Source organism: Urocitellus parryii, chromosome 10 (genome assembly GCF_045843805.1).
Source record: "Urocitellus parryii isolate mUroPar1 chromosome 10, mUroPar1.hap1, whole genome shotgun sequence".
Lineage (NCBI taxonomy): Eukaryota > Metazoa > Chordata > Mammalia > Rodentia > Sciuridae > Urocitellus > Urocitellus parryii.
The window spans coordinates 75180708-75205853 of record NC_135540.1 but is presented as its reverse complement, the minus strand read 5'-3'; the positions used below and the strand labels follow the sequence as shown (position 1 = coordinate 75205853).

At 34.8% G+C, this 25146-nt stretch overlaps 1 protein-coding gene across 2 annotated transcripts in view; it reads right to left on the bottom strand.

Moving 5' to 3' along the window:
- Arhgap24 (Rho GTPase activating protein 24) overlaps positions 1-25146 on the bottom strand; it is a 721844-nt gene that overhangs the window by 367627 nt on the left and 329071 nt on the right. For both annotated transcript variants that reach the window (XM_077803271.1, XM_077803270.1), the window contains exon 2: positions 10206-10405. In XM_077803271.1, coding sequence (XP_077659397.1) covers positions 10206-10385 — 180 coding nt within the window. In that variant the 5' untranslated portion in view covers positions 10386-10405. The remainder of the gene's footprint in view (positions 1-10205; positions 10406-25146) is intronic.

Genomic DNA, 25146 nt, shown 5'->3' with positions numbered 1-25146 from the left:
TAAAAAAGCAACTGGAGGCTTTTGTTAATGGTTCAATCATGTGCATGCCTAGCACTAAATGACAAGCCACATTCATGTGATCTGTCAGATGATGCTATTTAAAAAAAATGATTATAACTAAATATAAATTAGGTTTTGATTGCTATAGCACAGGATAATATGGTACCACAATTTGCCTAACACTTATTTCTATTCTAATACTGGGAAACCTTTGTTCAGAAAGTACTGTATGGTGAGTCATTTGGCCTTCACTTTAAGGAAATGCAACATTTTTATTAAGTATATTTCTATTCTTCTAATAAGTTAATTAAGGAATAGCACTTGGGGCCAATGTCATTATGAAAACAAATGAAACACAGCTATTGAAAACTTGAGGCAGTCTTTGATTTTATAATAGTTACAAGATACTTTTTTAAATTACTATGAAGCTGGGTATAGTGGTACACACCTATATCCCAGATACTCAGTAGGCTGAGGCAGGAGGATTGCAAGTTCAAGGCTAGTATAGGCAATTTAGGAAGAACATGCCTCCAAAATAACAAAATAATTATAATAATGTTTTTTAAAGGGCTGGGGCTCTAGTTTAGTGGTAGAATATTTTGTCTATCATTTGCCAGGTCCTAGGCTCAATCTTAGCACCTTAAAAAAATTACTATGGGTACTTAGGTTCTGATAGAACCCTATTTCCCATTTTGAGAAATAGGAACATCAAGGATTATGGTCTAATTCTCCAGCTTCAGTGCTTTTGGTAGAAGACCTAGATTTGAAACTCTGATCAAATACATGAGCTATTTTTAGCTATTATGTAAATCTAAGCAAGTCTCTATTTTATTAAATATGAGGAATGAGGAACTTTTATAAAAATCTATAATCTTCTCTCTCAGTTTACTCTTCTATTAAATGATATGCTTGGAATATTGCTATCCAAGCTTTTCTGTTGAGCTATAGGAATTGGCATGCTACAGAGACAGTCTCACAGTGGCATTTTGCAGAGCTACAGGAATATCTGAAAATTTCATTCAACCAATCACTTTCACCATGAGACTATATGCAAAATAGTAATAAACAAGGGAAATAAGGGAAAATTCCTTTTCTTTATGCAAAGTAACTATAAGTAGCCTTGAATCACCACAATGTCTTCCTTCCTCTATTTTTACCCAAAATCCAAATCCAAAGTTTAGTTCTTTCTACTACACTGTGATGTAAGTCCTGGTCCCAGCAACTGAACTCAAAGAGTTTGAGCAAGAATGAAAGAGAGGGGCTGGGTTGTAACTCAGTTGGTAGCACATTTGCCTTACATGAGTGAGGCCCTGGGTTCGAACCTCAGCACCACATAAAAACAAATAAGTAAAATAAAGGTATTGTGTCTGTTACAACTAAAAAAAAAATTTAAAAAAGAATGAAATAGAGATGACAGGGGGAGAGTAGTGTCTCAATAAATGGAACTCTCTACTTGACCAGTCTGCAATTATTTGCTGATAGAATGAAGAAAAGGAGTGAAAAACAAGAGAAATGTAAATATGCAAAAAGAGATGCAAAAGCAAAGGGATTCAGAATTCAGAAATTGTTTCTTCTATGAAGGATCAAGACCAAATCTTTTGTATACTGAGCCAAGAACAAATTAGATGCAAAGTATAAAGAAGATAACTGGCAATTCTTCCTTCTGGATAGCAGTCAGTAGGGGAGCAAAGTGTGTGTGTGTGTGTGTGGGGGGGTATGTCTGGATTGGACTTTTCATCCATTACTGGGAACCATCATTGGACAGTGCCAATGACAAAGCCTGCAAGCTCAACTTACCAAAGCAGAACCTCCTCTACTTGGGGTAGAATAAAGGAAATGGAAGAAAAGGGGAATACTGCTCATTTTTAAATTCTATGATATTATAAAAGTTTCATTCATTCCTTGGCCTAAATATCCAAATCTATTTTCCAACATCATCATATCAGCAACTGTTCAGATATTCGTATCATTTGTCTTTCTAGTAATAACACTAAAATGGAAATATAGTTAAAAATAGTGCCTTTTCTATAATTTTTCAGGTTCCTCTCTAGGACTTCACCCTACCAGAAGGATAATCCCATGGGAATCCACAAAAGTGAGTGGCAAAAGCAGGTATGATAGTCATGTTGTTCTCAGTCCTCTGTCATATGCTCAAAACGAGAGTCCATGACACATTTCCTGATTAGCCACTTCCATTTCATGTCTAAAAATTCAGTCATAATCATCAGCCACTACTCTGTATCCAATTTGTCTTGCGTTTTGCGTCAGAAACAGAATGCACCACGGTCTGTTTTTGTCCATGAGTCCTCTTCATTGTGAAGAAAGCCAGAAACAAAACTCAGGTTTATGTTAGGAGTGTAGATGGATCAGCATGGCGAAATGTAACAGAACTTAAAGTGTAAAGACACTTGTATGGCCTAAAGAGGTTCATTTCATGAATAACACCAAAGAATGAACATTAGCTGTAGGTATCTAGGTAAAACCTAGGTAAAACCTATCTATGTAGGTTTTAGCAGGTTCTGTGTTTCATCTTGATACACACTCTGAACATTCTTCCCAAATTGTTAAGTAAGGTCTAGAGAAGGTCAACATTTCCTCTCCTAAGAACTCTCAGCAAAAATAGTGAGTTATTAATATAATTTCTGTAACCTCCAGCATGCCTCTAAATTCTCATCATTATTTTAAGAATAAAGTTTTCTTTATGCAAGCTCTAGTCCTATATACTAAACTTGGTATCAAGTTCCTTCTTTTGTCTTTCTTAGTTGATAAATAAATGTGCTCAGAAAACTCTTGACACTAGATGAACCTTGCCCACTTCCAAAGAACATTTATTTTTTTCCTTCTTGACCATTTTCTTATTTTTTTTCACTATTCTGCCCAGTTTTGCCAATAGCTCACCTTGGGTTATCACTTTTTCTTAAGCCTTTTGAAGTTTAATTTTCTGATATAAAAAAATCTATGCATAAAATGTTTTGTGGGAATTAACGAAAAAAATGTAAAGTACTGAGCCAAGAACATAAGACATAACAGCTCATAATGAATGTTAATTCCCTTTTTATCTTCCTGGAAAATCACAGTAAACAATGTGAAAACCTCTTAAAATGTATTTTCAATTTTTATTAGCTGCAACTCTTTCTAATTTTCAATGTTAAAAAAAAATAGAAACTGAAGAATACTTGAGTTAAACTCTGAAATAAGAAAGCTTACTATTATTTTAGTTTCTGGGACATCAGTAAAATCGATAATATACTTCACAAGAGAAAATTTGAAATTCTCAGATAGGCATTAAAATAGGAAAGTTAGAAAAGTATCAGTCTTGTGGAATGCCAGAGAATGGAAGTCCTCAGGGGTAGTGCTACACAAATTCTATGTCCCAAACTAGATTATAAAATGAAGGAAAAAACATGCAATTCAGCTGAAGAGGCTAATCAAAGACATTTTGTCTTTTCAAAGACAAAAAATTGCTTCTACAAAGTATTATTTCCAAGATCAAATCAATTTATGTGATCCAAAACATCTTAATTAAAATATGGTGAGACTTGTCAATTCAGACTATTAGCAGAGATCCATAATTAAGTACTTGAAGGTCTTCGCCTGGTAATAATAGGATATATAATACTAAGAGTTGAAAGGTTAAACTTAATATTTAAATTGACCCTTCTGCAAGCTCTTTGGATAGTGGCACAAGGAATATTGGTGTCTCTTCAGGGATTCCATTGTACTCACAATTCTTTGAAAAGAAATTAATTGATAGAATTTCAAGCAGTAAATGGCAGTTTTATGTTTTAAAAACTTTAGGCAAGTTTTCTACCTCATGCATTTTGTTGTTGTTTTGGTTTTTTGAGATGCTAGGGATCAAACCCAGGGCCTGCCTGGCACATACCAGGCTAAGTGCTCTAAGGCTGAGCTACATCCCAGGTCCTATCTCATGAGTTTTGCATTTCATAATTTTGAATGGAAAGATACTTTTTAATTACTAGGAAGATAGGCATGGAGATGCATACCTATATCCCACAGGAAAACTTGTATGTGAGTATTCATAGCAGTACAATTCACAATAGCCCCAAAGCATAAGCACCCCAAATAACTATCAACTGATAAATGTATTAACAAAATGTGGTATATTTAATACAATAGCATATTATTAAGAAATAATAAGAAGTGAAATATTAATGCCTACTACAAAAAGCTTTAAAAACATTACAGTAAGATAAAGGAGCCAGAATTCATAGTGAAAATAATAATTTTTGCATCTGGGTTTACTGCTTTGTATATAAAAAGTGATCAAATTGTTTTTAAAGCTATAATGTAAGTTGTATAGTTTATATTGATTAATAGTCACTGAATTAAAGAACATAATAACTATAGAAAAATAGAGACCAGCTGGATTATGGCAGGATAAAGCTAAAGAAGAGAAAACTACAAGGTCTACTGCCCAAAAAATTCTAAAAGAGAATAAATACCAAATGGCTGTGAAATATTTCATTTGTTAGGGGGGGTAGCTTTTTAAAATTGTTCTGTAACACCAAAAATGCAAATGTTCAACTTAACATTGTACTTACTCATTTTTTACCCCTAACTTCTCTTCTCTACTAGTTGACATAATGGAAATTTGCCTATTTCTGCTAATAAGTTAGTAAAAATATGGACTATCTGGTTTGTATGTTGAATTGAATCCCAAACACAAAAGCTATCAGTCATTTTTAGTAACAGTTAAAAGCATAACTCAAGGAATTTGGAAGCTAAAACTTAAATTCAAAATCACTGGTAGCCTGGGATTCAAAACAGTTTTTTGAAGCAGCCTTCCCTTGCTTATTTGAATTTTTCACTTGAGAAACAAATCAGCTTTTTCTTTAAAATACTTATTTGTGTGTGTGTGTGTGTGTGTGTGTGTAATCTTATCATATGATCAAATATTCAAAATAGAAAAAAAATATTATCTCAAAATGGAAAAATAAAACCATATAAAACAATTACAGTAGTGACTTGTATGTGACAAAATTATGAATATATTAATGTATTTTCAAAAGTTGGCTGCACAAATCACTTTTCTCTGTAATATATATCACATTTATATTTCTTCAAATCTAGCATAATCCCCATAGACACATTAGAAACTTACAAATACATTTTGAAATTTTAAATAATCAAATGAATGAATGAGGAGTATAAGTCTCTTAAAATACAAGAGTCTAATATTATAAAAATAGCTAACATTTGTTTGATGCCATTGATTTCTATAAAATCATCTACATAAATTCTCATTTAATCCTCCCAGTAATGTTATGAGGTGTGTGCTATTATTATGTCATTGTACAAGCTATCACATTTGTCCAAGGTATCTCAATTAGTAAGTAGATAAGCCAAAATTCAACCCAAACAATTTTACTTTTATCTACTCTGAAATGAATACATACATCTTATGCCTATATTGCTATACAGTGATAAGCCACAGTATTCAACTAACAGTAGAGTAAAATATTTTTTATTAATACTTTCTGTCTTGATCATTTCTAGGAAAGCACTAAGAGCTCATAAATTTCATGATGACATACAGAACCATTTTATGTGTCTTTTTCAACACCCAAAGGTTTGGATGCCATGTAGAAATCTGTTTTGGATTTGAGGATGAAATCCAAGTTTTAGTGTTTTCAGTATTATTTTAAGCACTTAGTTGGGGCTTTGACTCCTTCTGGCTCATATTTTATGACAGAGAACAGCAATGACTTAGAGATTTCTAGATCTCATGAACTCATGAATTAAATATTCAAAATTAGAGCTTACTCTTAATCAGCAATCAATGCTTGCACATTTAGTGGTCAGCCCTCAGGTTATAATTCACTCAAAATCATTTTGTTCCCTAAGAAAATCTATTATGATCTAATATAGTGTCACTCTCGTCATGTCCAGAAAAAACATTCCCCACACAATTGGATCAATAACTTCTGTAGAATGTCTAGACTAAATTAATTGGGTTGGTGCCTGTTAGGTTTCAGCCATTTTATCAGGAGTCTCAAACTGGCTCCGAAAAATCAATGCTTTCTCTAGTCCACTTCTAGCATGATAATATGTCAGAAGTATTCTCTAGCATAGCCCAAGTTTAGATTCAGCTTTTTTTTTTAAGTAATAATACACTTCATGATAGAATTAAGATAAATGGACCCAAAAGAGCATTCGAAATTTATCAATGGATTCATTCAACGAAACCAGCAAAATTGCCTGAGTTTTAGGATAACTAACATTCATGCTTTATCTGCTCCCTCGGTGTTATGGTATCTATAATTAAGGCCTCAGTCATTTGTCATCACTATTAATAATAAAAGATGACCACACAGAAACTTTCATGAATTTAGTGTAACTTTGTTTTAAAACCTTTCTAAAAATCACTATTTCAAAGTCCTAGGAATATGCAGTGATAGGGAGGATTTTTTTTTTAGTCTTCTGCATGGTATGATTTCTAAATTTTTTCTCTAAAAATAAATAAGATTTTATTATAAAATTAAAAAATCAAAATAAAAATATTACCTTAAAATGGAAAAATACAACCATATAGAATGTTTACAGTAGTGGCCTGTGAGTTACAGAATTATAGATATATTAATGTATTTTCATAAGTTGACTACATACATCACTTTTCTGAGTGAATGTGCTTTTCAGAAACAACAAAAATCGCCTTTTGTTTTTAAATCTGTTGTGAATAAAATACATTTCTATATAAGTACAAACACTTGTAGCCAATGATTTCTGGAAAAGGTTTTATTCATGATAAACTAGTTATGGGATTTTATTTCAATATTCTTAAAAAAACACAGGATACTAAGAATATAAAGTTTGATTTATTTTAATTATGAAATAGCCATATTATGAGAAAAGCTGCTAATATATTGCCAGGGAACCTTGGTTAAGCACTGGAAAGTCATTGTTTACAATCAGATACTGTCCTTAGAGAGAACTTAGAGGCATTTTTGTCTTGGCTCAAAAAAGAAAATAAGAAAAGTGAAGGTGAAACTTTCTAGGTCTTCAAACTTGCACAGGGTGTTGAATATTTGGAAGGCAAGTTTCAATGTGAATAAAAACATAAAAATAAGCTAGCCCCCGTGGTGCACGCCTGTAATCAGCATGGGAGGCTGAATCAGGAAGATCGAAAGTTCAAAGCCAATCTCAACAAAAGCAAGCCCCTAAGCAACTCAGTGAGAACCTGTATCTAAATAAAATATAAAATAGGGCTGGGGATGTGGTTCAGTGGTTGAGTGCCCCTGAGTTCAATCCCTGGTACCAAAAAAAAAAAAAAAAGAACATAAAAACATCAATTTTAAGTTCAAGTGATTAAGTCTGTAATACACTAAATCAGATATATACATATTTATGCATATATATAGTTATATACATATTTTTCTTGGAGAGATGAAAATTGAAGGTATGAATGGAAGAAAAACCTAATTGAGAAAACTATATTCATTAACTAAGGTTTTAAACTAGGAAACATTTATCCTAATTATTTTCAAGATTAACATAGTTGTGCAGCTTGTCTGGAAATAGCTTCCCAATGCCTACAAGGGAATGCAGTAACTACTCTACATACAGATCCTATCTATTATGGCCCCACTGATTTCTCTAATGACATTTCTTGTCATTTTGCCACCCTTTCATTATGGAACACTCTATCAATAGATATCTATTATACAACTCCATATCTTCCCCCAGCTCTGAATTCCTTTGCCCAATTTATTCACCTGGAAAACCTCCACCAGTCTCCAACACCCCAGGTAAGAGTCATCTTTTACCTTGTGCACCTTTTCCCAACCCTACCAGATGAGCACCACTCATTCCTTGGTGCTAATTACATTGTGTTTTCACAGCATTTAGCATTTCCATGGTACTCTATTGTGATTATAATTTTGCTTATATATTTTCCTCAGCAGGTGAGCATTTTTCATAACAAAGATATTGATACAGTTTGATTTTCTTTATTGAGTTTAGGAGAAACTCACTGACAGTTTTCCATAAGTCAGTTAAGATCCTTATTCTAGGACAAGAGAGAAACACATTTCAGGGGTTTTATGTGCCTATTTTAGTAAATGCCTTGTAAGAGAGAAAACAAAAGGAGGTTATGTTTATTGAACATTTCTAGCTGGTTAGGAATTCTTAAAAGAGTAATTTTTTTTTTCATTTCTTTAGTAATGCTTGTTTGTTCCAATATTATTGAAGTATCCTTCATGAAAACATACAAAGGCCCAGGGCATCCTTGTGTTGGAAGCACTGAAGTTGAACATGACCAAGATATACTTCTTACTTAAAATAAGTCTAAAGAAAAGTTGAATCTCACTGGGAGGGCAAAAGGCAAAACAGAGGAGCACTGTATCAGGAGCAAGGAACTCTGATTCTAGTCCTCATCTGCCATTCATCAACAATAGCCCTTTGGCTGCTACACAGACAAATACAAATAGATATAATTTTTTTTCCAGCTATAACATTTTTCAAGAAGGTCTACTTTTTCATGTTTAATTACAAGGTTTAATGAGAAAAGGGCACCTTGTTCTTTATCATACAATACTCAGAATAAGATTGTGAGTTATTATCCTGAACACAAGACATCCAGATATTATTTTTACCAAAATCATTTTACCAAACTCAGTGAAAGGTATAAAGTTAATGTGAAAAACATAGAACATGGGGAATCAGAGTGGAGACGGATATGGAGGAGCTCACCAAAGAAAACAGAAATATGAATAAGATTCCGTGTCCGATCCCATGGACTCTCATTCTGGCATGGTGTGAGGTGGACTGAGTTGTTAACCTGAATGGGTACGATTTTAAGTAACATCACAGGCACTACTTTGCTTCTGATCTCTATGTGATCTTGATCGTGTCACTTCATAAGCTCTAAGCCACAATGTGTTGATCTGTTAAAATAATCCTGGTATTCCTCACAGGTTTGCTATGTCAAGTAAAATAACAGATGCAGAAATGTGCTCTCACTGTCATAATATTAATGTGGGACCAGCTTATTAAGTTACATTCCTCTGGCCATATGAACTCAGATGTATCCAGACAAAATCACGGCCCCATCATCTTTTGCACTTTGGGTTATCTGAATCACACCTAAGCCTTGACTTCTTAGGGCAAAATGGGATTAATAACATCTACCTCAGAGCATTATTTTGAGTACTTCATAAGAAAATGTGCACAAATAGCCTTTGTGGACATTCAAAAATGAGTAGGAATCACACACACACACACAAAAAAAAAACAGAAAATTATTTGGGTTTATAGTTGTACTTTCTTTGCTATTTTTATGTAATCCAATTAAAGGAATGAGAACCTTGTGAAATTATAATGCCTCAGGAATTTAAAATACTAAAGCAGAGTCTCGATCCAAATTCCTAATTAAGTTCTTGAACTTTAACACAAGAGGAAATAGCCTCAAGAACATACTGTCAGGGATGTTTACATAAACTAATCTACAATGTCTCTTCTCTGATTTATACATCCCACAGATGTAGATGAGGGGAAATCACAGGGTGATGCCTCAGCTCACATCCATCAATTAATGAGCAATGATCACAGCTGAAAACCCCTGTTGCAGCTACAAAATGCAGTTTGGAGATTTTTCTTCTGCCACTGGAGACTTGGGATTTGTGGCTGAGAAAATAAGGAAATAAAAGACTGCTAAGGAACCACGAAGCAACACAGAAATGATTCCCAGAGGAGTATATTATATGTGTTGGTTTAGTACCATATCCATATTTTATAAGAGTTAAGGTGGAGCGGATGCCTCTGAGAATTCTTATTGAAGATGTCTCAGCAATTACTGAAAGTCAGTCATGTTTACAGTTTGCCTTCAAGTCTATCCTTTTAACTTACCCCCCCCCCCGCAAAAAAAGAAAGATGTTTGGGCGACAAAGTGTATCTTCTAGTAGATGTGCATTAAATATCTCTCATGAAGTTAGCGTGCCTGAGGGACTCAGGTATTCTTTTCCAGCTTAGTAAAAAGAAAATTAACATTAGACAAGTATAAACTGCTTGTTGGCCTCAATTAGCAAGTTCATCGGCTCCACATTAAAGCAAACAATGGTGAAGAAGCGTGAAGGATGGCTAGAAAATGAAGGAATTGGAGTTGGCTTTAGTCTCCATCAGTTTCTAGTAAATCCCACTTGTTCTTGGCTTTCTTAGGCCTGCAATGCTTTTTATTTTTTCCTACTTACCAGGGGCTTGGTTTCATCTTCATCTTTGAAATAATAGAGCTGATCTCCCTTGAGCACAAACCAGCGGGTATGCCAGGTCTTGACAAAGCCTCCTTGCTTCCTCAGCCACCCACACTTTCTGGCGTTTTGCCGCCCTTGGCCTTGTTGGGGGTTCTCCGTGGAGTCATTGTTCTCCTCCATGATCAAGCTGATGGACTTTCCTGTTTGAGAAACACAATGAAAGGGAAAGACTAAGGTGCTGTGCTATATTCAATTCTTTCTTAAAACACCAAGAAAGAAAGAGAGAGAGAGAGAGAGAGAGAGAGAGAGAGAGAGAGAGAAAGAAAGAAAGAAAGAAAGAAAGAAAGAAAGAAAGAAAGAAAGAAAGAAAGAAAGAAAAGAACCAAGAACCAATCAACCTTCTGGCCAAATTTCTAGATGAAAACCACAGACCTGACAACAACATGCCCAGAGGCATCTTGGAAAGAACTTGCTATGCTTTCCTGCCTCCTTAAATGAGTTTGGCTGCTGAATGAGGAGAACCTCTTTTTCCTGAGTAGACTTAAGAATGGGAAAGTTCTAGAGGTAATGTGTAAAGAAGCAATTTATGAAAATGACCAACAAAAACATAATTCTCAAGATGAGGGCCTGTGTATCTGGTGCGTGCTGACGGGGCCTGCCTGTGCGGGCCTGGATTACCTGAGCAAGCTCTGGCCCCACATGTGTTAACGTTTAAAGAGATTTTTTTTTAAAAAAACCTCATTGGAAGACATTTGGTTTGCATATGTGAACATTTCTCAAGATGTATCCTCTCGAGAGTTTCTCTGGCTGGTTGGAAATTAGTGCAGCCAAAGAAGTTTGGGAGAAAACAAAAAACAAAAACCCTGTCTGGTCAGTTGTCCTTCCTTTACCCCACTCTCCCCCTCAGCCTGCAGGAATGAGTGGGTGCCCTGGGAAGAATATTCTAACGTGATATGTGAAGAAGTACAAGGCTGAATACTGTATACATAGCAAGAGAAGAAGCTAATTACAGGCAAAATATTAATCAACAGAAAGCTGAACTACCACAGGAGGACTGGAGGAGGTGAGCTAACAGGAAGACCCAGGGATGTGTGGTTAGGAATTAAGACAGATTTTCCTGCCTCAAAGGCTTCCTCCAAATTCTTGTGAAGGTTTATTTTTAAAAAATTTATTCAGGAAGTGAGACATGCACTTTCTCTCTTAGGTCTTCTTCTTTTTTTGTCCTGGTAATGGAGATTGAAACCAAGAATGCTCTACCACTGAACTATATACCCAGCCCTTTTTATTTTGAAACAAGTTCTCAGTAAGTTGCCCAGACTGGCATCCAACTTTCAATCCTTCTGACTCAGTCTCCTGAAATGCTGGGATTACAGCTGTGGACCCCTGTGCCCAGCTCACCCTTGTGTCTATGACAAGGATTCGGTGATACAGTAAACTCATAAAACAGAATATTGCTGTTTGGAAACATTCACAACATTCACAAACAAAACCCCTATTTTATTATTTCTGATGGATTCCAGGAGACAAGCTACCTTTTTGACGGTTCTTTATTGTTACCATTTTTTAACCAATTTGTGTGTTCACAATCTTGGTGATAAACTTCATGCATTTTGTCGTCAGCCCTTGGTTCTTAATGTTTTTTCCTTGAAGGGGCAGGTTAAACCTTCTGATATTGGTCAAAGCGTTTTTGAATGTAATCATGCCATTCCAGATTCAGCGATGAGGCAGAACTTTGGTTTAATTACTTTTTATTTTGATAATTTCACCCATCTTCTCAGTAGCTTTGCCTCCTCCTTTGGCACACATTCCAATCTATCTCCTTCCTTGCTTTCAAAATCTTCTGTTCTCTGAACTCCTTTTAAACTTCAAGTAGGACACTGGACTGTCATCTATCTATTTGATATCTATTTTTATCCTTTTTTATACTGAAATGCTCTTCTAATTAACACCCCCTATTTCTACAAAATATCTTGAAACTCTCTGTTATATGGGGCATTCCCATGGCAGTAACCACTGACTGCAGGAAACAGCCTCTCCTGGTGTGTGTGCTGGTATGTCTGCAGATTGGATCATGCCTGATGTTTTAAGTTTGTTATGCCCTTAGGGCAAGAACTTTCATCTCTTTTCTTTCACAGTACTTGACCTAGTATAAAGAGCCAAGAAAACTCTGCTCTAAATGAACAATAAATGGTGTAATATAATTTAGATAATAAGCTTGCTTATTTAGACCACCCTAAATAATCTTCTTTTTTCTTCTCCTGGTATTTAAATTATTCAAATCTGTACAATGCATTTCCTCACTACTTATTCTTAACCAAACATCATAATTTATAAAAATTAAATAGTGCCATAAAACAAATATTTTAATACACACACACACACATCTCTATACATGCACATCTAGTATGCATTACAGAAAAACAAACTTTTGGGGGCCTCTTTTTTTTCCCTTTCCTCTCAATTTCATGCTTTATATTAGGTTTAAAAAGTTCACTCAAAAATAATTCAAAGTAATTAGCAACTTACTATCAATCATATAGAAACACCAATGGCCAATTTCCCTTTTGTCTACTATTAATGCCATAGTGAAGAAAATGTGTGTACATTAGAATATGGCTTATGATTTTGCATGTTTCTGTTATTAATAAATCTGGCTGGAGCCAATAAAGCATTCCTCATTGAAATCCTGGCTAAGCTACTTGTATTTTCATGACTTTATAATACATCAGAAAGTATTTTAATAATGCTAATTATAATGATTCATTAAAACAAATGAATATAGATTCATCACATCCCTGAAGAAAAATAATGCCACAACTAGCTCTGGATGAATAAATTTAACTTTTACAAAAATAACCATGATTTTTATAGAGGATTCATGATATTTCTGGAGAAATTAAATGGTTCAAATTCTACCCTTCATCTTTAAAATAAGGATAATGAAGTAGATCGCTCATAACTTCATGGTCTCTTTTAGCACTCTGAAATCTATCATCTCTGAAATCCCACAACTTTAGGAACACCAGGTATCCCCCATATTTAGTATTATGTCTGGTGTATGGTGAATTTCAATCAATGTTTGATGAACTAATCAATTTTACAATAGGTTTAATGCCAGTCTAAAAGCAAACACAATCTCCTTCTGAAACAAGATCTACCGATCTTGATCTTAGAAAATGAGACTGTGATACAGTCAGTTGCAAAAAAGAAAAAAAAAAGTGGTAAGTTGAATCTTGATGTTCCCTTACCTTGAATATCACAATCTATACATCCAAAATACAGTACCTCCAAAATGTCACAAATCTCTTCACTTGGCTTCATCTTCATTGCCACCCTTTAATTTTTTAAGGAGACAATTCTAATATCCTTTCAAGTGGTCTTTCTATTTCTGTACTTAACCACAAACACAAACATACAGGTACAAGCTCACACATATTTCCTTCTTCAAAGAGCAGCCAAAATAAGGTTTTAAAAATTCAGATGAGATAATGACTCTCTACATTTAAAATTTTTATTGCTTCCCCATTGTACTTATTTCAAAATCCAGAGTCTGAAAGGCTCTGAATCATCTGGAGCCTGTTTACCTCTCTAACCTAATTTTATACAGCCTCTTCCCTGCTCCTCCACTCCCCACACACATACATGCTTAACCACACCAGACTGTTTTCGGTTCTGGAGAGACCCAAGCTTCTTTATGCTTTGATGCCTGATATTTGCTGATCTCTAGCCATAAACCACTATCTTGGGCTCTTTGAATGGTCTACCCCTTTCCATTAAAGTCTCAGCCTAAAATCTACCTTCTTCAGTAGGCCTTTCGTTAGTCACTCTGTGAATTAGTTCATCTCTCATTATTTTCTGTCCTGAATTGTATCCTCTGTTTTCCTCACACTTCCCTAAATTTCAAGTTTTTTACCTGTTTATTTCGTATTTTCAATTTTTTTTTATTTTTTGTCTATCACCCCATCAGAAGACCATAAGCTTCACAAGATCAAGGACATGATTTTTCACACTATAGTATCACCAGAGCTTTTAATAGTGTACTCAGTACACATCTACTCAATCAACACATGAAACTAGATAACAACCATAATAGAATTCCTAAAAGGAAATTTTTGAGTTTTCTTTCTAATATTATTAAATGCCTTAAAGAAAACTGTGTACTTTAAGAAATGGGTGTTTTTCCCCTCTGACATAGATTTCAGTTAGCATATAAAGTGTTCTTAAATACAATATTAAAATTATCACACTTGGATAAACCTGAAATTGTCCTTTACAAAAAAATAATAATATTATTCAAACTTGTAGACTTTTTAGCCTTGTTAGTAAATGTACATACTCAATATGGTTTAACACTAAAAAGAGTACCATTTATTCACTTAAAATCTCAGAGAATGATTCAACTGAATCTATAACAGGAAAATCCTTTCACTGTAGTCAGGGCATGAAAGCTGAGTAGTAGATGAGATTACAAAACAGAATTACCTTCTTCATTACCAAATGAACATAACAATGACAATATAATAAAGATGTAAATGGGTGGCTACTCCAAAATGAAACAAAAATGAAATTGATGAATTAATTTGTGTGGTAATATCACTCTGAATAAAAAGCCTTAATTTGGTCTACTATACCATACCATGGCTTAGAAAGTTCCCATCATTTGATGGGCTTGTAGCTTTGAATTATTTTTAAATGGTGGAAACCGGTTCCTGCATCTACTCATATGGTTCTTTTTTTTTTTTTTTTTTTTTTTTTTTGCAACCAGAGACTAGAAATGCAATAGCATTGCATATACAATCAAAATAAAATATATGCTCCTAACAGAATCTTCTCACCTCAAAAGGCACACACTTCATTTCAACAAAGAATATTGTTGAATATTATAGGTCAGATGAATATAAATACCTGACACCAAAGAGTTGCAAAACATTTAAATTTATATAGATTCAACTACACATGGTCAGCAAACAGAAGAGATTAAGAAAGAAAGAGGGAACTAGAGCAGAAGAGAAGAGAGAGAGCAACTGAACTAGCAAAAGCAACTACACTTCGATAACTCCAAGCCACTCAATGAATGTATGCCCCCACAGTAGTCCCAAATGGAAGAAGTGCATCTGCCGACCCCCATCAGTGTCAATTCCCTGGCATCTGGAAGGATGAACATCTCACTGTGCAAATGTAGCCTTAGATTTTGGGTGCACATGATTTCATGCCTCATGGCTCCTCAACACCAATACTCAAGTTGTTCAATGTAAGAACAGTAATCTGTTTTTTGCTGGGGAAGAAAACAAAAACAAGCAATATTGGTAGAATATTGTGATTTATGAGAGATTTATAGGACTGGAGCAATTTGGATCACATCCTATAGTCACCTTCTGTGACAGCATTAGAATCCATTAGAATCAAACTTCTTTGTAAGATATGATTCCTCTGTATGCACTGTTAAATTACAGTCAATATTCTTCTGAATTCTCTTTCTTATTAAACAAATAAACACTTTGTTTTCTAGCTGTTGCTAACATGATGGTTTTTCAAACATTCTATTAGCTGTATTCCTAAATGCTAGTATATATCTTTTCTATCTAGGAGGATTCACATTACGAACACAAAGAATAAGACAGCACGTGCATGCACATATATGTGTATATACATGCAGGTATATGGTAAGTGTGGGTCTACATGCATTGTGTGTGTTCTCCCTAGAGAACAAAATCCTTAAAGGCAAAATATTTGCTGATATTTTTTCTCATCTTTAAAATATTAAGTGCCATGGCATAGGAAGGCATGTAAGCATATGTCTACAGATCCTGATATTCTTTCATGAAGCAAAGAACATAAACCAACTTCACCACACAGTGTTCATTAAGCAAGCTGCTTGTGCTAGTAATACAGTTAATCTGTGAAATTAAGGGTTATTTTTATTCTTTCCTAAAACATTTCTCCAACAACTGCAATGGTACATCAAATTTAGAACATCAAATTCTTTTAGTATTCTAAATATTGAAATAATTTCAGGATAAAGTAACACTAGTAGTATTTTTCTCATCTGAGTCAGTCACTCCATGCTTGACATACAACAGCTATTCCTCTACTTCAGCTCAACTATGGATGTTGAATGTGAATGGTGAATCCTCCCAAACCTCTCTCCATTTTCTAACTTCATCTGAATTGTCCCTGGATGCCCCCATCCTCACCTTCTAACCCTCACTATCTATAGCAGAAGTTGGTGCCCTATGTGGAACTCTTTCCTGATACTATGGACCGAATGCTTTTATCCCCACCCTCAATTTATTAGTTGAAATCCTAATCTCCAATATAATTATATTTTGAAGTGAGGCTTTGGGGAGGGAATTAGCATTAGAAGTCATGAGGGTGGAGCCCTGATCTGATGAGATTAATGCCCTTAAAGAAGAGGTACAAGAACTTGCTTACACTTTCTCTGTGTCTGTGCAAATAATTGAACTTTCAAGCACATAGTGAGATAATGACCAAGAGAAGAGGCTTCAGAATGAAATGTTCCCTGCCAGAACTTTGACTTTGGACTTCAGCCTCCAGAACTGTTCAAAATTTGTTTCTAGAAGTATGGTGATCCTCAGAAAACTTGGAATGGAATCACCTTTTGACCCAGTTATCCCACTCCTTAGTTTATACCCAAAGGACTTAAAATCAGCATACTATAGTGACACAGCCACATCAATATTCATAGCAGCTCAATTCACAATAGCTAAGCTATGGAACCTACATAGGTGCCATATGGGGTATATATATATATACACTGGAATATTAGCTAAAACGAGGATTGAAATTATGGCATTTTCTGAATGTTTTCTTTGATATAAGGAGGCTGATTCATATTGAGATAGGGAGTGGGAGCATGGGAGGAATAGACTAACTCTAGATAGGGCAGAGGGGTTGAGGGGAAGTGAGGGAGCATGGGGTTATTTATGATGGTGGAATGTAATGATCATTATTATCCAAAGTATAGGTATGAAGACATGAATCTGTGTGAATATACTATGTATACAACAAGAAATATGAAAAATTGTGCTCTATATGTGTAATAAGAATTGTAATGTATTCTGCTGTCGTATTTAAATTAAAAAAAAACTTTGCAAAAAAAAGAAAAAGAAAAAGAAATTATGGCATTTTCTAATAAACAGATGGCACTGAAATCTATCATGCTAAGTGAAGTAAGCCAATCCCAGAAAACCAAAGGCCAAATATTCTCTCTGATATACAGATGCTGACTCACAACAGGCAGTGGGGAGGGAGGTGTGGAGGTTCACTGGATTGGACAAGGGAAAATGGGGGGAAATGTAGGGGGATGGAAATGGGGAAAATAGTAGAATCAAACATAGCTTTCCTATGTTCATATATGAATACACAATCAGCATAACTCCACATCATGTACAATCACAAGAATGGGAAGTTATACTCTATGTATGTATGATATGTCAAAATACATTCTACTGTCACGTATAACTAAAAAGAACAAAAAAAATACAAAAAATAAGAAAAGAAAAAATAAAGAAATAAATAAGTTTCTATTAGTTAAGCCACCCAGTCTACAGACTCCTGAGAGAATAACAACCCCACCAGAAGGTTTGTATGTTAACTGATCAGGACTCACAGCCTAGACTCTTTTTCTTGGACACTGACTTCACTAAAGGGGAGTCTTTTGGTAAACTCTCTGTCACCTCCTTTTTCCAAAATCCTTAGCCAAGGACTAACTGGAAAAGGGGTACAAAAGGTAGTCAGGATCCTTGAATTATGAAAGACTAAATCTGTGCTACAATTTGTGCTACAGAGTTATTCCATTAGATTAGGCCAAAGTTAGTTTACACTTAACTTTATTTCCCTGTCCTATGCTAATTCCCTTATTTCCATTCTTCTGAGAGCTTCCTAGTAAATTACTTGAACAATTCTCCCTCAAGCTCCTGAGGGTACAGGCCTTCGATGATGATTCCAAGTTGCAGGTGCCTCCACTTTTAGTACCCTCACTTTCCTTCCTAATGGTAATAGTTCAACATTGAGCTTAATGCCATTTCTTTCTTACCAAATATGACAAGACTAACTGTTGCCTTCAAGTTTCTATCCATTTTCCAAGTCCCAATAAAGCCACCCTTGATACTCAGCTTCTCAGGTGTGGGCAAGCCAAGAATAAGTAGAGTAAATTTGTCAATATAATCTCCTAGCTTACGGAAGGCTGAAAGCAAAAGTGTAGCAGGACCATGCAACAAGGCTGAACAAGTATGAATGAGAGAAATGCAAATGAACGATGAAAGTGGAGGTGGAGACAGAATAGGTGAGAGTAAGGGAAAAATACTTCCATCATGAAAGTCTATACCTCTATCTTCTGTCCTGAGTCAGATATTAAATTATGTATGCTTTGATTTGAATTTGCTTTGATTGTGTCACTCAAAGTTTCATGTGCTAGAAACTTGGTCTCCAGTGTGGTGGTGTTGGGAGGTAGTAGAACCTTTGAGAGGTAAGTCCTAGTGGGAGGTAATTAGACCATTGGGAATGTCACCTATGGAAAAAAATCACAAACGTCTCCAGAGACCTTGAAATTCCTACAAGAGCAAGTGGTTGTAAAAAAATCAAACCTGGCTCCTGAATCTCCTTGGATTGTAATGCTGTGTGTTCTCTTCTGCTTCCACCAATGTTATGTCGTTTACTACCAAGTATTCACCTGAGGCCAAACCAATGGGGCCACCAGATTTTGGACTTTCAGCCTACATCACCATGAGCTAAATAAATCTCTTTTCCTTACAATATCTAACCTCAATAATTTTGTTTTTAGAAAAGGAAGTCAATATAATGTGGGTATATGGTTAAAATTTGAACAAAATCTTGTATCTATCTCCCCCCCCACACATACACACATACTCACAATAGCTTTACAGTTTAATGAATATTCTGTAAACAAACATCATACAATTACAGACTCAACACATCTCTTTCCTTTACTAATACAATAGCCTTCTACTTTCTCTCTGAATCCATTCTTACCACAATAATTTTATACGTTTTTTTCCAAAATAGCAAAACTCATTTTATAAAACAAATTAAAAAGTCATGGTACTACAATGCTTAAAGATCTACAATGATTACTCCTTTATATAAGAGTTAAATATGAATTATTTGTCATGGTCTGGAATACCCAGTATGATCCCTGCCTACTTTTGTCAGCATGCTACCCCTGCGTTTTTTAATTCATTCAATCTATATTTCACATTGTAGACTTCAATATTTCCACATTCACCTAGTAAGAAATCAAAATGACTTAATGGGACCAACCATACAAAAAGAAACCAATCTTAAGTATTTGCTTTGTTATTGTTGTATATGTAATGCCTCATATTTGTAGAGAGAATCTGTTCCTTTTGAAAGAGGTTTTGAAGAAGGTATTTTAACATATACTTCAAAGTGTTTCCAATCACCACATCACTATCTGAAGCATAAGTGAAAAGAACAGCTATTGTAATTTCCAATGCTGATAAATTGAGTAGAACAAAATCAAATTAAAACAAAGACTTAACATTGATAGGATTAATACAGAATTGGCAGATTTTGTCAATTGTACTGTTGCTCTTCAGGGTCATGGAAGACATCATTAGTTAATCGCCCTGGTGCTCACACCCCTGATGCCCTCTCATGACACTCTAGGCAGAATCAGTCAATCAATCACACATGGAAAGGAAAGGAAGACTTGGTTATTTCAGTTCTGTAAACAAATCAAGAACTAAAGATCTCCCTTAAATGTCAAATCAAAACTCAGGTATTCCTCAAAAGGAATGCCATTTGAAATGATAACAGAAGAGAAAGCCAATATCTTTTCATGGCAAGAACTAATCATTTCACGAAAGCTTGATGATGGCAAATATCACTGCATGCTGTAGGGCCACAGGAAAACAAAGAAAAACTGGAAGCAAATAAAAGGAAATAGGAATTGGATATTCCTTATTCTATGTTATTTAATTTAAGATTAGACTCTGAAATCGTATCAGAAACCTGATTTTCTAAACATCTCATGTTTTAAGCTCTTGTATGGCCCTCCCCGCTCTCACCCAGAACAATCAGTTTTGAAAAGTTGTTTCAAACAAAGGAGGGTTTCCACTCCCAAATCTGAAAAGTAATGAATTATGCTACCCAAAGCAAGAGAGAGCAGGAGAGCAATAAAGAAAAGCTTTAGCACATTGTGGGGAGAATGGAGAGAAGAAAGGCAAAGTCTGTGGGGTGCTGAGATGGTCATGCCCAGCTGGGGAAAACCTACTCAGCTGGGTCCTCTTCTCATTATAGGGAAACGGCCTTTGTGTCTATCATTGATATAACCCCTCCATCTCTGTCCCCTGGTGGTCATATTTTTAAGCTTAGATAAAAGCTCTTATGAAGCACTACTTTCAATATCAGCTACGTTCAGAGAGTCCAACTAAGAAAATCAAATGTTGTCGATTACATTATCATTTCAAGCCTGTCTGTGGGACCAGATTTTATTTGACCACAGTTAAAAGAAAACACAAGTGGGTAACTTTGAGATAGTCATTTGTCTAGAATGAACTTTCTGGTTTTCTCCTTCAAATGAAAGCCCTGAGGCAATTAATGATTTCCAATAAGGACTGCTTCTTCTTTGTCAATTAATCCTGTGGGTTGAACAGCATCAGGCTTGCTTTATAAGCCCAGGAAAATTACTACTCTCCCTAAGTATATAAATCTTGTCCTAATCACTGAACCACAGTTACTCTCCCAGTTGTTTATTATATTGAGGTACTGACAATACAACTTTTTCATTAGAATTTGAAGATGGTAGGGAGATGATGTCAAAGTGGGAAAAAAAAGAATCTGACAGCTGTTCTACTTTATTCAGCATTATTCACATTATGGTGGACTTTGATGAGTTAAACTGTGGCCTTTGCTGAGATCCCCTTATTGAACATAGTTTTAGTGCTTTAAAATAATTAATTCACACTTTAGCTTTAGGTGACAAAAAATTGCCTTTATACATGAATACACTTAATGAACAGAATTCAGTGAAAATCCTATATATTAAAAACAACATTTTTAAAAATTAGGTAGTTTGGTGGCACATGTATTATTTGTGATGTCCAGAGCTTTGGGACATCACAAATGTCTCCTTCTCCCTCATGCCATATTGTTATAGATGGTACCACTATACCACTGCTGCAGTAATAGATCTGGACTTGATTATTCACATGACCTGAGCTCAACAGTGGAAGTGATGGGCCCAGGGAATGAGCATGTGACTTAGGAAGGCCCTGTAACCCTTCCATTTTAATGGTTATAGAAAGATGGGGGAAGATGTACATCAAGATTGACAGCATACATCTTCCCTGCCCTACAGAGCAAAGCTGTCTACAGACTGAAGCAGTGTAGACAGAGGCAGGTATGGGAGAAGAATAGAGAGATCCTTGGAATGTGGATCCAAGTTCTAGCCCCTTAAGTTCTGATCCCTGTGTAACTTTCTTGGATCTTCTAAGATACGTATTATTCTTCTCAGAAAAGTGAATAAATAAATCTTCTTTTGCTCAACCAAGTTTGAGTTGGTTTCAATAATGCATTATGCAAAATATCTTTTTATTATGAAAAAAACACACTGAATGAAAATATTTCTAGAATTTTTCCTTCAAAATGATAAAAAAAAACCTATGTTTAAAACACACAGAGTTTCCCTTACCTTGTATCACACACAAAAATTAATTTAAGAGAGATCTAAAACCTAAATTTGAAAATTAAACCTCTTATAAGAAAACACAGGAGAATATATTCATAATCTGTTAAAGTAAATGTTTTTAGAAAGGATAAGCAAAGTAATAACATGAAAATTATAATATATACTTTGTTAAAAGTTCCTGCTCATTGAAAGACATCATTAAGAAAATGATTAGGCAAGTCAGAGACTGTCAGAAAACACTTATAAAACATATCTGCAGGGACTGGAGTTGTGGCTCAGTGGTAAGAGAACTTGCCTAGCATGTATGAGACCCTGTGTTCAATTCCCAGCACCATATATAAATAAATGAATAAAATAGAGGTCCATCAACATCTAAAAAAAATTTTAAAGAACTGTATCTACAAAAGATTTATATGAATAAGATACAAAAGAACTCCTACAGCTCAAGAAAATAAAAGACAAAAATCTCAATTTGGAAAATAGGAAGATTTGAATAGGTACTTCAGAATAGGAGGTATACAAAAGTCCAATGATCTCATGGTAAAAGTCCCAACATCATTAGATATCAAATAAATGCATATTGAAACCACTTTGAGATGCCATTTCACACACATTTGAATGGCTATAGTTAAAAATACTCACAACACAAAATGTTGGTGAGAATATGGAACAACTAAAATTTTTATACATTCTGGCAGAAGTATACATGGTACAATCACTTTGATAAAATTTTTAGCAATTTTGTATAAAGTTAAATATGTTCCTACTTATGACTTAGTAATTTTTAGATGCTTAAAAAAATGGAATCCATAAACTCACCAGAAAATTTGTATGGAAATGTTGATATTACTTGGTTTTATTTAATTATATTAGCTTCAAACAGAAAAAAATGAAACCCACTGAAATGTGTATTGAAAGCATGATCCCCAGTGCAGCAAGGTTTAGAGGTGGGGTGTTTAAGCAATGATCAAATAATGAGGACTCTGACATCAGAAGTGGATTAATCCATTTGATGAATTGGTAGTTGGAAAGGCTACTTGGTTGTGGGATCTAGTAGTAGGGAGCAGGTTACTGGAGAAATGCCTCCGGAGGGTTTGTTTGTCTCTGGCCCTTCTCTCTCTTTCTGCTTCCATTCTGCCATTAGTGGAGCAGCTTTCCTCTACCACACCCTTCTGCCATGATATTCTGTCTCACCTCAGAGCAATGGAGCCAGCTAACTGTGGACGGAAACCTTTGAAGAAAAGCTGACTAATACATCTATCAACAGTTAAATAGACAAATTATGGTCTAAGTAGACAGTGGATAACTCCCCAGCAATTAAAAAGAAAACTACATATCTATATGTATCAGTATATATATATATATATATATATATATATATATATATATATATTCTTTATTATTTGTTCTTTTTAGATATACATGACAGTAGAATGTATTTTGGCAAATTATATATACATGGAGTATAACTTATTCTAATTAGGATCTTCTTCTTGTTGTACATGACTCAGAGTTACCCTGGTCATGTGTGCAAATACAAGGATAGGAAAGTTATGTCCAATTAATTCTACTGCCCTTCCTTTTCCTCTCGCCCTTCCTTCCCCTTCACTCCCCTCTGTCTAATCCATGGACTTCTATTCTTCCCCTCCCCCAACATTCCCTTGTTGTGGGTTAGCATCCACATATCAGAGAGAACATATGGCCCTTCATTTTCTGGGATTTGCTTATTTCACTTAGCAGAATGTTTCTCTCTCTCTCTCTCTCTCTCTCTCTCTGTTTCTCTCTCTCTCTCTCTGTGTGTGTGTATATATATATATATATATATATACATATATATATTAATAGTTATAAAATGTGTAAGTCAAATTAATAGACCATTGAGATATATATATATATATATATATATATATATATATATATATATATATCGAGAGAGAGAGAGAGAGAGACATTGATGAATATCATATAAAGAGTAAATGAAACCAGATTCAAAACATCCACTGACCGATTCCATTCACATGAAGTCTAGAATAGGAAAAACTAGTCTATAGTGATAGGAATCAAGAAGGTGGATATTGACGGTAAAAAGGGGCACAAGGAAAATTATCTTTGATGATGGAAAAGTCTTCTATCTTGATGAGATATGAGTTACATATTGTAGAGGCACTTGTCTAAACTCATGAACTATATACTTGATATCTGTGTTTCTTTAATCAAATGTTCAAAAGACCCATCTAAAATATTGAACTCTAATTAGTAGGTTTACTCTTTGCTGTGGTATGGGTTAGCAATGTACAATGCCATTCTGAATAAGGGACTTGATCATCCACAGATTTTGGTATCCATAGGGGATTCTGGAATAAAACCCTCATGGATATTGAGGGATGACTGAAAATGCTGTCTGTGTATGTGTGTGTGCATATTCATTTAATGTTCACGATAACTCCATGAAGTATGTGCCATTATTATTAGCACTTTACAGATGGAGAAAGTAGGTACAGTCCTACTACAAATAAGTGGTTGTTCCAAAGGAAAAAAAACATTTATACAAATCTGGCTTATATATTTATACAACCACTTATTTATACAAAATGAACTCTTGTGTAGAATAGTCTAGTGCATTCAAATGATCTATAAGAAAAGGTAAACATAGTTATCAACTATTTATTCTTAGGGCAAAATATGATACCAGGATTTTCATCTATCTATATGTATATGCATTCATACTTACAGATAAATAGATATAGAGATACACACACTCACACATACACATCCATGTTATACATAGCCTCATGTTCTCAATGTATCACTGATGTTTGCTTATTTATTTATTCTCATATATTTTCCTCATATATTTATTCTCATATATTTCATTTTGAGTTTTTACTTTTAACATTCTTAGACTCAGAAGATCCTTCCGTATGAAACTTTTGCCTTATTGACTTTTCTCTGTTCCCTTCAGCAGCTTGGAAACAGGTCAAGGAGTTCAGAGCTGCCTTTTGCCCATTCTTTGTAGAAGCCAGCAAACAAAGCATAGCCAAGCTGCAGCACGCTTGATATTTCAATTCAGAGGAGGGAGGGGAGAATAAGGCTCATGTGCTTGGTCTTTATGAAGAGAAAATCCTCAGTGAAAGTGACAAATTCATTTTTGCCTTATAAACAAAGAAACTATAGAGCACTGTGTCATTTTAGTTGGAAAAGTAGAAAGATATAAGTCCTAAGAATTTCATTATACCATGACTGATGTGT